The 13,009-nt window shown below is 49.1% G+C and overlaps 1 protein-coding gene across 1 annotated transcript; it reads left to right on the top strand.

Moving 5' to 3' along the window:
* The first annotated feature begins 7,308 nt into the window (after positions 1-7,308).
* NR0B2 (nuclear receptor subfamily 0 group B member 2) lies at positions 7,309-10,078 on the top strand. The gene is made up of 3 exons (XM_045476220.1): positions 7,309-7,916; positions 8,719-8,988; positions 9,671-10,078. Exons 1-3 carry the CDS (start codon positions 7,376-7,378, stop codon positions 9,709-9,711), a joined length of 852 nt encoding a protein of 283 aa, XP_045332176.1. The 5' UTR covers positions 7,309-7,375; the 3' UTR covers positions 9,712-10,078.
* Positions 10,079-13,009: the final 2,931 nt, after the last annotated feature.

The raw sequence follows: 13,009 nt of genomic DNA, 5'->3' as shown, positions 1-13,009 counted from the left end.
GCGCCGCACCGCCCAGGCCCGCCTTCTCGCCCTGTCTTCCCGCCTCCCTCCGGGCCCGCGACCACTGACCGCGCGGCAAACAGCCCGCTTCACCGACCATTGGTCGACATGCTGAGCCAATCGTCGAGCGCGTCCAGGAAGCGGTGGGCGGAGCAAGGGTCCCGGAGTTTGGCGTGAGTTGCTATGGTCACCAGATGCTTTGGAGCCTTCCAGAAAACCCTGAACTAAAATCTGGCCGGGTTGGAAGTTAAAAAGGGACAAACTCTGAGCTTCACCCCTGAGAGTGACTTCCCAGCTTGTAGAAAAGTGGAACTGAAAGTGTCCTAAGTCCTCTCTTCCAGTCCTTCCATGAGGCAGTGGAGGCCCTAGCCCAAAGGACAGCCTACCTCTGTCATCATCACACACTTGCCAGGACCAGTTTCTTGGGATGACAAACTGTACAGTGGCTCGAGCCTCGTCCTGGGAAGGGCTCCGTGCTTGGTTTAATGCTCTTCTGATGCAGTCTTGAAATTCTTAATTTTTGAACAAGGGACAACACGTTTTGCACCGGCCCCACAAATTATGGAACGGTTGCTGTATTCAACCTTCAGTGGGGGACACGTCCCAGCCATCTAAGGAAAACCGCTCCACTTTTGCGGTGAAATTCATCATCTTAGTCTTCTCAAGGATTCTACCCTTGTTATTGTCCTTTTTTTAAATCTCCTGCATCACAAATGTTTTTCTTCTGGATCATTCCCTTCAATTTACAAACATGCTCTAATGTCACTTATTTTTTACCATTCCGTGACTCCCATTTTCTCATCCTACCACTGCAATTTTCGGTTCTCACTTACAGCAAAACTTGAAAAGATTGCTATATTTGTCTCTCCACTTTGTTACCTTCTATCTTTCCTCAATTTATTGTAATTAGTTTTTTTCTTTTTTTAACATTTATTTTTGAGAGAGAGAGAGACAGAGCACAAGCAGGGGAGGGGCAGAGAGAGAGGGAGACACAGAATCTGAAGCAGGCTCCAAGCTGTCAGGCTGTCAGCACAATGCCGGACGGAGGGCTTGAACCCAAGAACTGCAAGATCATGACCTGAGCCGCTGTCGGTCGCTTAACCGGACTGAGCCACCCAGGCACTCCCTAATTAGTCTTTTCTTAAAAGACTCTAACCAAGGGTACAATGACCTTGTGTTGCCAAAGCCCATGGACCACTATTATCTTCCTCAACTTCCCAGCTGCATTTGACAGTTTGCTCCCTCTTCCTTCTGGAAACACTCCCCCCACCCCCCCGCCCCCACCCGGCCTTCAGACCATACACAGGTCTCAGAAAACACAGCTCTCCACGGTGAGAAAAAAAAAATCCAAGATGTATCTTTTTAATGTTTATTTAATGTTTTGAGAGACAGAACACAAGCGGGGGAGGGGCAGAGAGAGAGACACAGTATCCAAAGGAGGCTCCAGGCACTGAGCTGTCAGTGCAGAGCCCTATGCGGGGCTCAAACCCACAAACTGTGAGATCATGACCTGAGCCCAAGTCGGTCGCTTAACCCACTGAGCCACCCAGGTGCCCCCAAAAACCCAAGCTCTAAAACCTTGGAGTCCAGCTTTACATGACCACCCCCCACAGAGGGGTCTCCTTCTCCTCCTCCTCCACTGCCTCCTTTAGAAAATGAGGGTGAAAGCAAGAGCAATAATAATGACCACTGCCCTTCCTTTACTGAGCACTTGCTGTGTGCCAGGCTCTTTGTGTCCTGAAAAACACCTAGGAAAGGCATTATTAGAGGCAGATTTTCTGTGAATCTAATGAAACTTGAACCTCAGCACCCTTCACTTGCACATCGAATGCCTTGGGAAGAGGCTGGGCAAGGTCTTCTTTATATAGATATAGATATAGATATAGATATAGATATAGATATAGATATAGATATAGATATAGATATAGATGTTTTATAGATATTTTACAGTTATAGATATTTTATAGTTATAGATATTTTATAGATATAGATATTTTATAGATAGATATAAATACTCATAGTTCATGAGTTCAAGTTTGAGCCCCGCATTGGACTCTGAGCTAACAGTATGGAACCTGCTTGAGATTCTGTCTCCCTCTCTCTCTGCCCTTCCCCTGTGCACTCTCTCTCAAAATAAATTAAAGCTTTAATATATATATTCTTTTTATTTTGCAAAAATAAAAAGCTTAAATTATAATTGCTCAAGACCACTGTTTGCACTGTTTTTTGCCCACTCTATCCCACTTCCCACAATGAGTGATTCCCAAGAGACCTGGGAAGAACCTGGGTGGTGGAGGAGAAAGAAGGACATGTAAAGAGAAGAAGCAAATCTGTACAAAATTCTTTCAATCATCATTAAATTGTCTGTCACTTCATAGTGATGCCAACTCAAAAAGGAAGTTCTCTCCTATAAAGAATATGCAGCATATACAATTATAAATACTCTGTGCATAGGGGCGCCTGGGTGGCTCAGTCGGTTGAGCGTCTGACTTCAGCTCAGGTCATCATCTCATAGTCGGTGAGTTCGAGCCCTCTGTCGGGCCTGTGCTAACAGCTCAGAGCCTGGAGCCTGCTTTGGATTCTGCGTCTCCCTCTACCTCTGCCCCTCCCCTGCTTGTGCTCTGTCTCTCTCTCTCAAAAAATAAATAAAGGTTAAAAAAATTTTTTTAAATAAATAAATACTCCACGCATATATTTCTTTTTTGATAGTAATTACGCGAAGTAGAATTTATCAAAATTCCTACTACAAACCTATAAGCACGACTACAAGTATCAGAAACATCTGTGTGAAGTATCCTGGCTATCAAGAATAAGACATGTTTTGGGGTGCCTGGGTGGCGCAGTCGGTTAAGCGTCCGACTTCAGCCAGGTCACGATCTCACGGTCCATGAGTTCGAGCCCCGCGTCGGGCTATGGGCTGATGGCTCAGAGCCTGGAGCCTGTTTCCGATTCTGTGTCTCCCTCTCTCTCTGCCCCTCCCCCGTTCATGCTCTGTCTCTCTCTGTCCCCCAAAAAAAATAAATAAAAGTTGAAAAAAAAAAAAGAATAAGACATGTTTTTATTCCTAAAAAAGAAAAAAAAAAAAGAATAAAACCTGTTTTTGATCAACCATTCCAGAGGAAAGACAGAATCATCGCTCCATTTTCACTGAAGGAATTTATTTTAAAATTTTTTTAATTTTTGGGGCGCCTGGGTGGTGCAGTCGGTTAGGCGTCCGACTTCAGCCAGGTCACGATCTCGCGGTCCGTGAGTTCGAGCCCCGCGTCGGGCTCTGTGCTGGCAGCTCAGAGCCTGGAGCCTGCTTCCGATTCTGTGTCTCCCTCTCTCTGACCCTCCCCCGTTCATGCTCTATCTCTCTCTGTCCCAAAAATAAATAAACGTTGAAAAAAAATTTTTTTTTAATTTTTTTAATTTTTTAAAATATTTATTTTTGAGAGAGAGAGCATGAGCAGAGGAGGGGCAGAGAGAGAGGCAGACAGAGGATCCCAAACGGGCTCTGTGCTGACAGCAGAGAGCCCCATGTGGGGCTAGAACTCACGAGTGAGATCATGAACTGAACCGAAAGTCTGACGTTCAACCAAATAAGCCACCCAGGTGCCCCTGAAGAAATAAGGGGGAGGGAGCCACAGTGGCCCAGAGCAAAAGTCAGAGCCCCAGCAGGGTGAGGAAGGTGGCCATATGGCATGGGGTCCAGCAAGGTGAAGAAAGTGTCCCTGAGTGGGAGGGGGCAGCCAGACACAAGCTATCAGAGCCCAAGTGGGGTAAGGAGGGCATTTCGTAGGGAATTGGGTGGTGGTAAATATGGGAGACTGATTATAAATAGATCCAATAAGTGAATAAATTCAGAATGATGAAAGCCAGATTTCTCGGTGTTGGAGAAGGGAGTTATAAATATAAAAAGGGGAGAATGAGAATGAACCCTGTTATAGTAGATTCGAATTGCAGGTAATAGTCTGAACCCATGTTTTACAGTATGTATAAATAGATATAGAAATAAATATAACTGTAAGTGTGTGTGTGGGGGGGTGTACTCTCCTTAATTCTGGAAGGGCCTGGGAGCAGTGACACCCTCATAACAGTGAGCAAGTCCAGGTTTCTAATTACCCTCCCAGTACCCAGATCATGGTTTTTAAATACTACTCTCCACTAAAAGATTGAACCAGAGCTTCTTGGAGTACTGGTTGATTGCAGGGGCTTGAAAAGAGGTATCTGCTTAGACCGGAAAACAAAGGATGTTCAAAGAATGATGGGGCACGACAAAAGGACAGACTCCAGCTTGAAAGAGCTCCCGTGGGCCAAATCTGTGACAATCTGAGCATTCAAATAAATAACGACAGTAACAGATTACAAGCCACTCAACAAAAGAGGAGAACATGAGTTCATAAATAAATACACACATACATACATTCAAACTATGAGAAGGTATGTATCTACATTTTCAAAATACCTCCTCGCAAACTACAGATTCATTACAAAGGGGAAGAGAGTAAGTATAGTGGAGAGGTCTGGCAGACATCACCTTACTCGGGTGACCAACGAGAACCACAGGACAGATGGAAATGTGTGCTATCTGATAGAATGAATCAAGAACACCTCACGTCTGTGATATTCCTGCTAAAGGTACATAATCTGAGTCTAATCACAAGGAAGCCTTAGACAAACCCAAAATTGAGAGCCTTGCTACAAACTAACTACAACTCTTCACAAGCGTCAAGGTCGTGAAAGGCAAGGAAAGACTGAGGGACTTTTCCTGACTGACAGAGACTAAAGAGACATGACAAATGCAGCATTGAGATTGTGGACGGAGCCCTGTCTCTCGAATACTTCCTCTAGAGCATTTGCTGAAGCTTAAGTGAGGTCTGAGATTAGATGGGAAATGGAAGGGAAGAGACAAGCAAAGAATGTGCAGCTAAAACACGTAGGCAAATATCGCCAAGCAATTAATCAAAGTATTGTGTTATTCTCCCGGGTTTGTGACATTCATGTTTTTCTGTCAGCTTATTTTAGTTTGTAATTGGCAGCGATTAGTTTTCTCATTTTATTAGAAAAAAATTTTTTTAATTTTGGGGGGCACCTGGGTGGCTCAGTCGGTTGAGTATCTGACTTTGGTCAGGTCCTGATCTCACAGTTCGTGAGTTCAAGCCCTGCATCAGGCTCACTGCTGTCAGTGCAGAGCCCTCTTTGGATCCTCTGACCAACCCTTTCCCCCGCTCCTCCCTCACTTACACTCTTTCTCCTAAAAAGAAATAAGCATTTAAAAACAAAGATTTTTTGGGGGCGCCTGGGTGGCGCAGTCGGTTAAGCGTCCGACTTCAGCCAGGTCACGATCTCGCGGTCCGCGAGTTCGAGCCCCGCGTCAGGCTCTGGGCTGATGGCTCAAAGCCTGGAGCCTGTTTCTGATTCTGTGTCTCCCTCTTTCTCTGCCCCTCCCCCGTTCATGCTCTGTCTCTCTCTGTCCCAAAAATAAATAAACGTTGAAAAAAAAAAAAGATTTTTTTTAATTTTTAAATAATCTCTACACCCAACATGGGGCTCAAACTTAAAACCCCAAGATCAAAAGTCACATGCTCTACCTACTGACTGAGTCAGCCATGCCAACCCCATGTTTTCTCACTTTAAATATTCACTTTCATACCTGATTTTCTATTCCTAAGAAGACCTTCCAAATTGTAGAAGCTTCAGGGCCCATAAACTCAATATGCACTATTGGCCTTTCTTGTACCTTTTAAAGATGAGGAAACTGAGGCACAGCAATGTAAAGTGACTTGCCCAATGACACTAAGTGATGGGGCAGGATTTGAACCCGAGGGGTCTGACTCCACTCTCCTTCGAGGGGATGCTGAAGAGGTTTCAGTTGTGGAAGGTTGTGGAAGGAACTTTACAAATGTAAGGATTAAGATTATTCACAATCGAATGAAAGATGTGCACCTGTTTGTCTGCTGGGGCTTGGTTCCTTAGGCAGAGGAAAGGGAGGAGCAAAGTCCTCCTACTGAATGCCAGAAACTGCTTAGAATTTCACATCTAGGACCTCACTGTGTTATTGTCCCAGATGAAGCTCCTGAGGCCCACAGAGATTAAGGGATCAGCCCAAGGTCACACAATTGGAAAATGACAGAGCCAGGAGCACGTGCCAGGGATGGTGATGGCTGCCCAACCGTGTGCTATAGCAGAAGGCTTGCCAAGCTGGGCTTGCCAAGGTCCATGAACACGACACAGCCGAGGACCTTCCCACCCTCTCCTCGACCCCATGCCCCACCGTCCTGAGACAGATGCCCGGGACAGAGTTGCCACGTGGCTGGCGGCAGAGCAGCGTTTCTGCCCGGATCATAAGTCAGCAATATCTGTGGACCAGGTAGCCGCGAGGTGGAGACCCGGGTAGCCACCAGCTCTGGAAAACTTAGGCTACACAGATCTGGCTGAACAACTGGGCCAGCGGATCCAGGGGAACAAGCGAGGACTTTGGAGTCAGACAGATCTGGGCTCTGTCTCTTCTTGGTGGTGTGACCTTGGGCAAGTCATTTCACCTCTTTGAGTTTCAAAAAGTAAGAATCTTGCCTCATAGGCAAGCTCTAATATTAGACTGGAAAGTTCTTGGCCCACAGGAGGTGCTCAGTAAGTTGCAGCCATATTTCAATATCGTTCCGGGAGGGCTTCTCAGCAGACACAGCCTTTCGGGAGCTTTAGGAATCCAGGCTGAGGAGAGAGAGTTCTTCAGGACCTTATTTCTGCAGGCCCCCCCCCCACCCCCAGAACTGGAGTCAGAGGAGGGAGGCCTCCTAGTGTGCACAGTGGGCAAAGTCCTCCCAGCCCCCCAGGGTCCTGGCTCCCTTCCCTGCAGCCTGTTCCTTACCAACAACAGGAGCAAAGCCCCAAGGTTAGGCAAACAAGTCAGTGATAAGGCACTTCCAGGTTGGGCCTTGCATTCAAGGCTTGTCCAGCTCTGGGGTTGGCTTCCCAGCTTAGTGAGAGTCCTACAGGCACCAATAGGGAAACCTGCCATGACCACCTGCTGATGGTGCACCTGAGGCCTTGGTGCCCTGGTACAGCCTGGGTTAATGACCTTGTTTATCCACTTGAGTCATCCGATAAGGGGCAGTCGGGCCAGCGAGCAGGCAGTCCTGTACCCTGCATAGGCTGCTTCATTGACTAAAGTGATATCAGGGCCACGTGGAGCTCCCAAAGCCCCCTCCCCCACCACTTCCCCACCAATCCTGCAGGGTCAATGCAGTGTTTCTTTTTTTTTCAATGAACATGACTTCTGGAGTCAAGGTTGTCAGGCTGTTCCCCCCTCCCTCCCACTGGGGTTATAAATAGCACCCACAGCGCAGAGCAGAGGGCGGGAGAGCTGGGAGGAAGGAGGAGCAGATCCCCAACCATGAGTTCGAGCCAGCCCGGGACCTGCTCGTGTCGGGGTGCTGCAGGCCGCCCGGCCATTCTGTACGCACTTCTGAGCCCTAGCCTCAGGGCCAGGCCCTCTGTGCCCCCAGCCCGTAGTCATTGCCTGTGCAGGCAGCACCGGCCTGTCCGGCTGTGTGCTCCCCATCGCACCTGCCGGGAAGCCTTGGATGTTCTGGCCAGAACAGTGGTCTTCCTCAGGAACCTGCCGTCCTTCTGCCAGCTGCCCCCCCAGGATCAGCAGCGGCTGCTGCGGGGCTGCTGGGGCCCCCTCTTCCTGCTGGGGTTGGCCCAAGACACTGTGACTTTCGAGGTGGCCGAGGCACCAGTTCCCAGCATACTCAAGAAGATCTTGCTGGAGGAGCCCAGCAGCAGCTCGGGCAGCGGCCAGCTGCCAGATCGACCCCAGCCCTCGCTGGCTGCGGTACAGTGGCTTCAGTGCTGTCTGGAGTCCTTCTGGAGCCTGCAGCTGGGACCCAAGGAATATGCCTACCTGAAAGAGACCATCCTCTTCAATCCTGGTGAGCTTCTAGACACTCCTGGGGCCCAGCCAGGGAAGGCACCTGCTAAGGGCTTCACGTCCGTTATCTCTTTGGGTCCTCATTATCACCAAAAAGCCACCTCACAAAAGAGGCTCAGAGAGGTTAAGTGATTTGCTGAAGGTCCACACAGCCAGGTAGGGGCAAAGCAGGGATGGGAACTTAGGTTTATTCATTCCCAAGACTAGCCCTGGCCACTCTATCTAAGAAAGTGTCCTGACCCTCAGGGAAGGTGGGAGTTGGGGGCGGGAAGATGAGCAGACACAGCTGTGCCTCCGTCACAGAAAATTCTGTGGGTTCAGGAGGACCCCATAGAGAAGAATGGAAATGTGAGATGAGAATTCCTCCCCAAAAAGCCCTAGTGGAATATCTAAATTATAGTAACTATGGTGATAGTAATGAATATTCATATTATGCCTGCCATATGTTAGGCTCAATTATAAGGGTTTTGCATAGACTAGCTGATTTAAACTTCATAACATACCTAGGAGATAGGTACTATTATCTCCATTTTACGGACGAGGAAACTGAGGCACAGAGAGTAATTTATCCAAGGCCATGCCACTGATAAGTGACAGTGCGGGATTCAAACCCAGGCAGCCTGGCTCTTACCCATTACTCTGGGCTGTCCCACAAATGGACGGATAAATAAAATGATAAATAAATAAATGGGGGAGGTAGTAATGGGGCCTCAAAGGCCAACCCCGCAACCTCAGGGCTTGGGCCAGGATTGCTGCCTGGGAGTGGGGTACTCACCAGCCCTCTTCACCTTCTCTGCCCACAGGTGTGCCGGGCCTCCACGCCTCCTCCCACGTTGGACACCTGCAGCAAAAGGCTCATCATGCTCTGTGCAAGGCCCTGGAGACCTGGTGCCCAGCAGGCCAGGGCCGCTTGGCCCGTGTCCTCCTCACAGCCTCCACCCTCAAGTCCATTCCGCCCAGCCTGCTTGGGGACCTCTTCTTTCGCCCTATTGTTGGAGACACTGACATCGCTGGCCTCCTCGAGGACATGCTTTTGCTGAGCCAACCTGTTCCAGCCCAGGCAGAGATCAAGTGTAGGTTGGGCGGAGGCTGGCAGCGCTGACTTGGCCCAGCTGTTCCCGGGGGTGGCCTAATGCTCCCAGAGGGGGCAAGTCTGTATAGGCAGCGCTTCTGGAGTAAGCTGGTCCTCGCCCAACAAGATGGGCTTTGGGGCTCCGCACCCACCACACCTGTCCCCTTGGCCGTCCTTGGTTTGACATGGTGCTCCAGCTCTCTGGCCATCCCTTAGTGATTCCTAGAGCCTCTGGGCCAAGATTCCTGTCCCCTCCCGAGGTGGGGATGAAAGATTAGATGACCCGTTGGGCCAAGAGTCCTATTGACTTTGTACAGAACTTATCTAAGTTATTGGTTTTTGTAATAAAAGGCATGACACCCTTGGAGCCTGACACTGTAATTTGTGCATGTGGAAGGGACGGTCCCACCTCCAGGGTCTACCCTGCCCCTATCAGAAGGAGTCCAAGAGAAAGAAACCGTAAGGAGTGCTGGAGCCACTCGGAGAACTGGGATATTAATTTTTCGGTGTGGAATGCTTATTTCATTTTGGGGGATGAGATTTATTTTGCACAGGTCTGAATCCAGGGGATGGGATCAGTTCAGGACCCCCTCACTTCCTGGCGTTTATCTTTGGGGCTGGGGGTGTCTCTCCCTCTCCCCAAATCCGCTACTGACCCCTCCCTTGACCTCTGACCCCTACAGGCTCCCTCTCACCTCAACGAGCGTCAGATCACAGCCAGTGAGGAATACGAAGCAGTCCATTCCTAAACTAAAACAGACAAGGTCACTGGAATTCCTGCAGTTTGGGGTCGCTCACTTCCACCACCCCTGCTGATGACAGAAGAGGATAGTCCGCTGCTCTCCCAATGGGAGGGGCAAGGGCATCTAGGGTTGACCTGGTGCAGCTGCTTGGAGGCCAAGGCTGGCTGAGGTTTAGCTGCCACACCAGATGTTCAAGTCGGAGACACTTCCATGGCAGTTAGTTCACAGATACTGCCCTGAGCTCCCCCCTACCCCCGAGTTCCCTTCCGTGGCCCCCCTGTCCCAGCCCTTCTCCTGGAATCCATTCTCGTTGGCCACAACTAGAGGGGCAATGCTTGGCATAGCCATGGCCTTCAGGACCGCTCCATTCAGTGCATGGCTTGTGTCTGTTCTGATTGGTCAATGTCTGGCCCTCAGTGTTTGTTAAATATTTTGAATATCACCCAGGTTAGGGTAACTGACCTGCAGGCAGGAGGGAATGATAACAACACACATGCCTATAGGACCCCCCTTTCAGGCCTCCCTCCTTCTTTAGCAATAAGGCCTGCCCCTACCTGTCCTACCCCCTTCACCACCAGTTTGGATTCTCTTCATGGGGCCAAGTTAATTATTGCTCAATGAGAGGTCATTCACTCAGGGACAACAGTTGAAGAGTTGTCATTCAGGCCTCTGCTGAAGGCCCCCAGAATACGGACCACAGGGAACTAACCATATACCCATTCTGGGCACCCAGTGCCACAGCAAGGGCACCCCATCCCTTACCCAATCACCTACTCACCACTCAGACACCCAGAGTGACAGAAATGCACAGCTCACACCCTACAACAAAGATACATACAACTCAGACCTACAGCTCTCTCTCTGTTTCTGTCTCTGTCTCTGTCTCTGTCTCTGTCTCTCTCTCTCTCTCTCACACACACACACACACACACACACACACACACAAAGACGTACAAGTCAGACACACCTACAGACCCATAAAACAGAACCACCATCCACTCACACACAGCATGGAAAAGCACAGCCAAGATGCACTCACTCAGTGACATACAGCAGACCCAAACACAGGACAATAGAGACATGCACCCAAGCCAGATGTTCACACATACATCCCTATGCCCAAGGGTGGGGCACACGCTATGGAGACACCCTCCCACTGGGGAATGTTCTCCATGTTCTGTAGGTCACAGGAAAGAGAACAGTGGTCCTCAAAGTAAGCAGACCTGTGTCTGCACATCTTCATGGTCTACGCAGAGCCTGCTAATCCAGCCCCAAACTGCCTGGCATTTTGGGGCCTCAACTAACCAATCACCCCCTTTCCCCGTGGTGACCCCCAACATCTACCCTCCTCTCAGACAGGCCATTTGCTCAACAGCTCCCCCAAGCCAGGACGTAATCAAATTCCCAAATAGAAGCATCCTTGAGAACCCAGAACAGGCCCTGCATTCCTTTGCCCCCTAACCTCCCACCAGAACTCCCCAACTCAGACCTTGGGCCGCCAGTCACCTCTCCCTGCCCTGCCCTTCCCAGCACTTTGACAGACACCGCCCATTTCACCTTGCAAATGCATGAGGCAACTCTTCTAAGAGCAGATGCCTTGTCTCCCCATAGGAGCCAAATTCAGAGGATTCCTGGATTTCAGGTCATTCTATCTTCTACGTTCCTTCAGTAACTGCCTCTGTTAGTTTACTGTTGCACCTCTCTGAACCTGCAGGCTGGATCTTTCTGCCCTTTCCTCCTCCAACCGTGAACAGCCATTAGAAAGTGCTCCTCTCCACTACCCACCCCAGCCTTTTCCCTCAACTTATCTAATGTTTCCATCATCCGAATAGCTTCCCTCATTAGCCCTATCTTCCTCCTTCGCAAACTTCTTCCCTACCCCTCCACATGGTTATGGAGCTATACTTCTGTCTGTTTCTCATCTGTATCTCTTGTGTTGCTCCCTGTGCCCTGTCCAAACCTTCTGCAAGGAAGATAAAGACAAATCTAGCAAGACTAAAGAGAGAATTATAATACAATGTGATATGAGCAAGAATGCTTTCTCCATGAGACAGCAGGCCTTCCAAAGGTGGGGAACAGTGTTCCATTATCAGCAGCTTACAAGTGGGAATTGTGTCTCATAACCAGAGAGGGAAGAGGACGAAACAGGTTCAGACAGGGTATGCAACTTACTCAATGACTGATCACTATCTGTGCTGAGATTTGAACTCAGGCCTGTGTGACTGTGGAGGCCAGGCCCTTGCCACCAGCATAGGCTGGCATGAGTCATGGCCAGGAGCAGGCTGTCTGGAGCCAGCTCAGCCACTGTTTACTGACCATCAGCCATGATTCCTGTGCTCAGGCCCAGCCAGGGATGACTCACTAGGAATCAGGAGAGTGGCTGTGGCTCTGGGTCAGCGTTGGGTGCCATTTTATTATCACCATTATCTCTACCTTTATTAGCCTAATCACTGACTGCTTATTAAGCAGTCAGGCACTGAGCTGATGTGTGCTGTGTCATGTGCCAATACACCCTGACTTTCGGTGTCATAGAACCTATGATACCAGCAAAAAGCCAACACCCACTATCCATCCATCCATTCATGCCATCATTCAACATCTCTCTTGATGATCACTTGTACTAGACCTTGTGCTAGATGCTAAGGGGCACAAAATACACAAGATACAGTCCCTGCATTCACTGAACATCCTGTCGTTGGCAGAGAGAGACACATAAGTAATTGTAACACAGAGTGATCTGAAATGTGATAGAGGTATGTTCAATGGGCAGCAGGAGCTCAGAAGAGGGAGTGATTAAATCTTCCTGGCGGTGGAATAATGCTTCAGCCAAGTGGTCACTGCTCTGAGCTAAAGAGAATGAATAGGGGTTTGCCAGGTAACCAAGGGATGGACATTCCAGATAGAGGGAATGACAGGTGCAAAATCACAGAGGTGACAGAGAGCAAGGGGTTCAGGTAACTGCAGATGGTCTGGGAGCAACTTGGGCCCAGGGCAGCAAGAGATGGGCCTAGAAAGGTGGACAGAGACCACGTCACAGAACAAGGCAGCAGAGAAAGGCAATCCCAGTGAAACCGATGGAGGCAACAAGGCTAAGATCTCAGGGGAATCAGGTTTAACAGAGGGGATCATTCATTCATTCCTGGCAGGTCATTCTAGGTGACTACTAAATAATAACCAGCTAACATTTATTGAGAGCAATGCTCTCAACATATTACATGGGTTCCATTGTTCAATTCTCACAATAACTGTGAGGGAATTATCATCATTGTCTCTATTTTA

Source organism: Leopardus geoffroyi, chromosome C1 (assembly GCF_018350155.1).
Source record: "Leopardus geoffroyi isolate Oge1 chromosome C1, O.geoffroyi_Oge1_pat1.0, whole genome shotgun sequence".
NCBI classification, from domain to species: domain Eukaryota; kingdom Metazoa; phylum Chordata; class Mammalia; order Carnivora; family Felidae; genus Leopardus; species Leopardus geoffroyi.
Note: the sequence above shows the minus strand (reverse complement) of the source record. Positions and strands in the feature narration are given on the sequence as shown.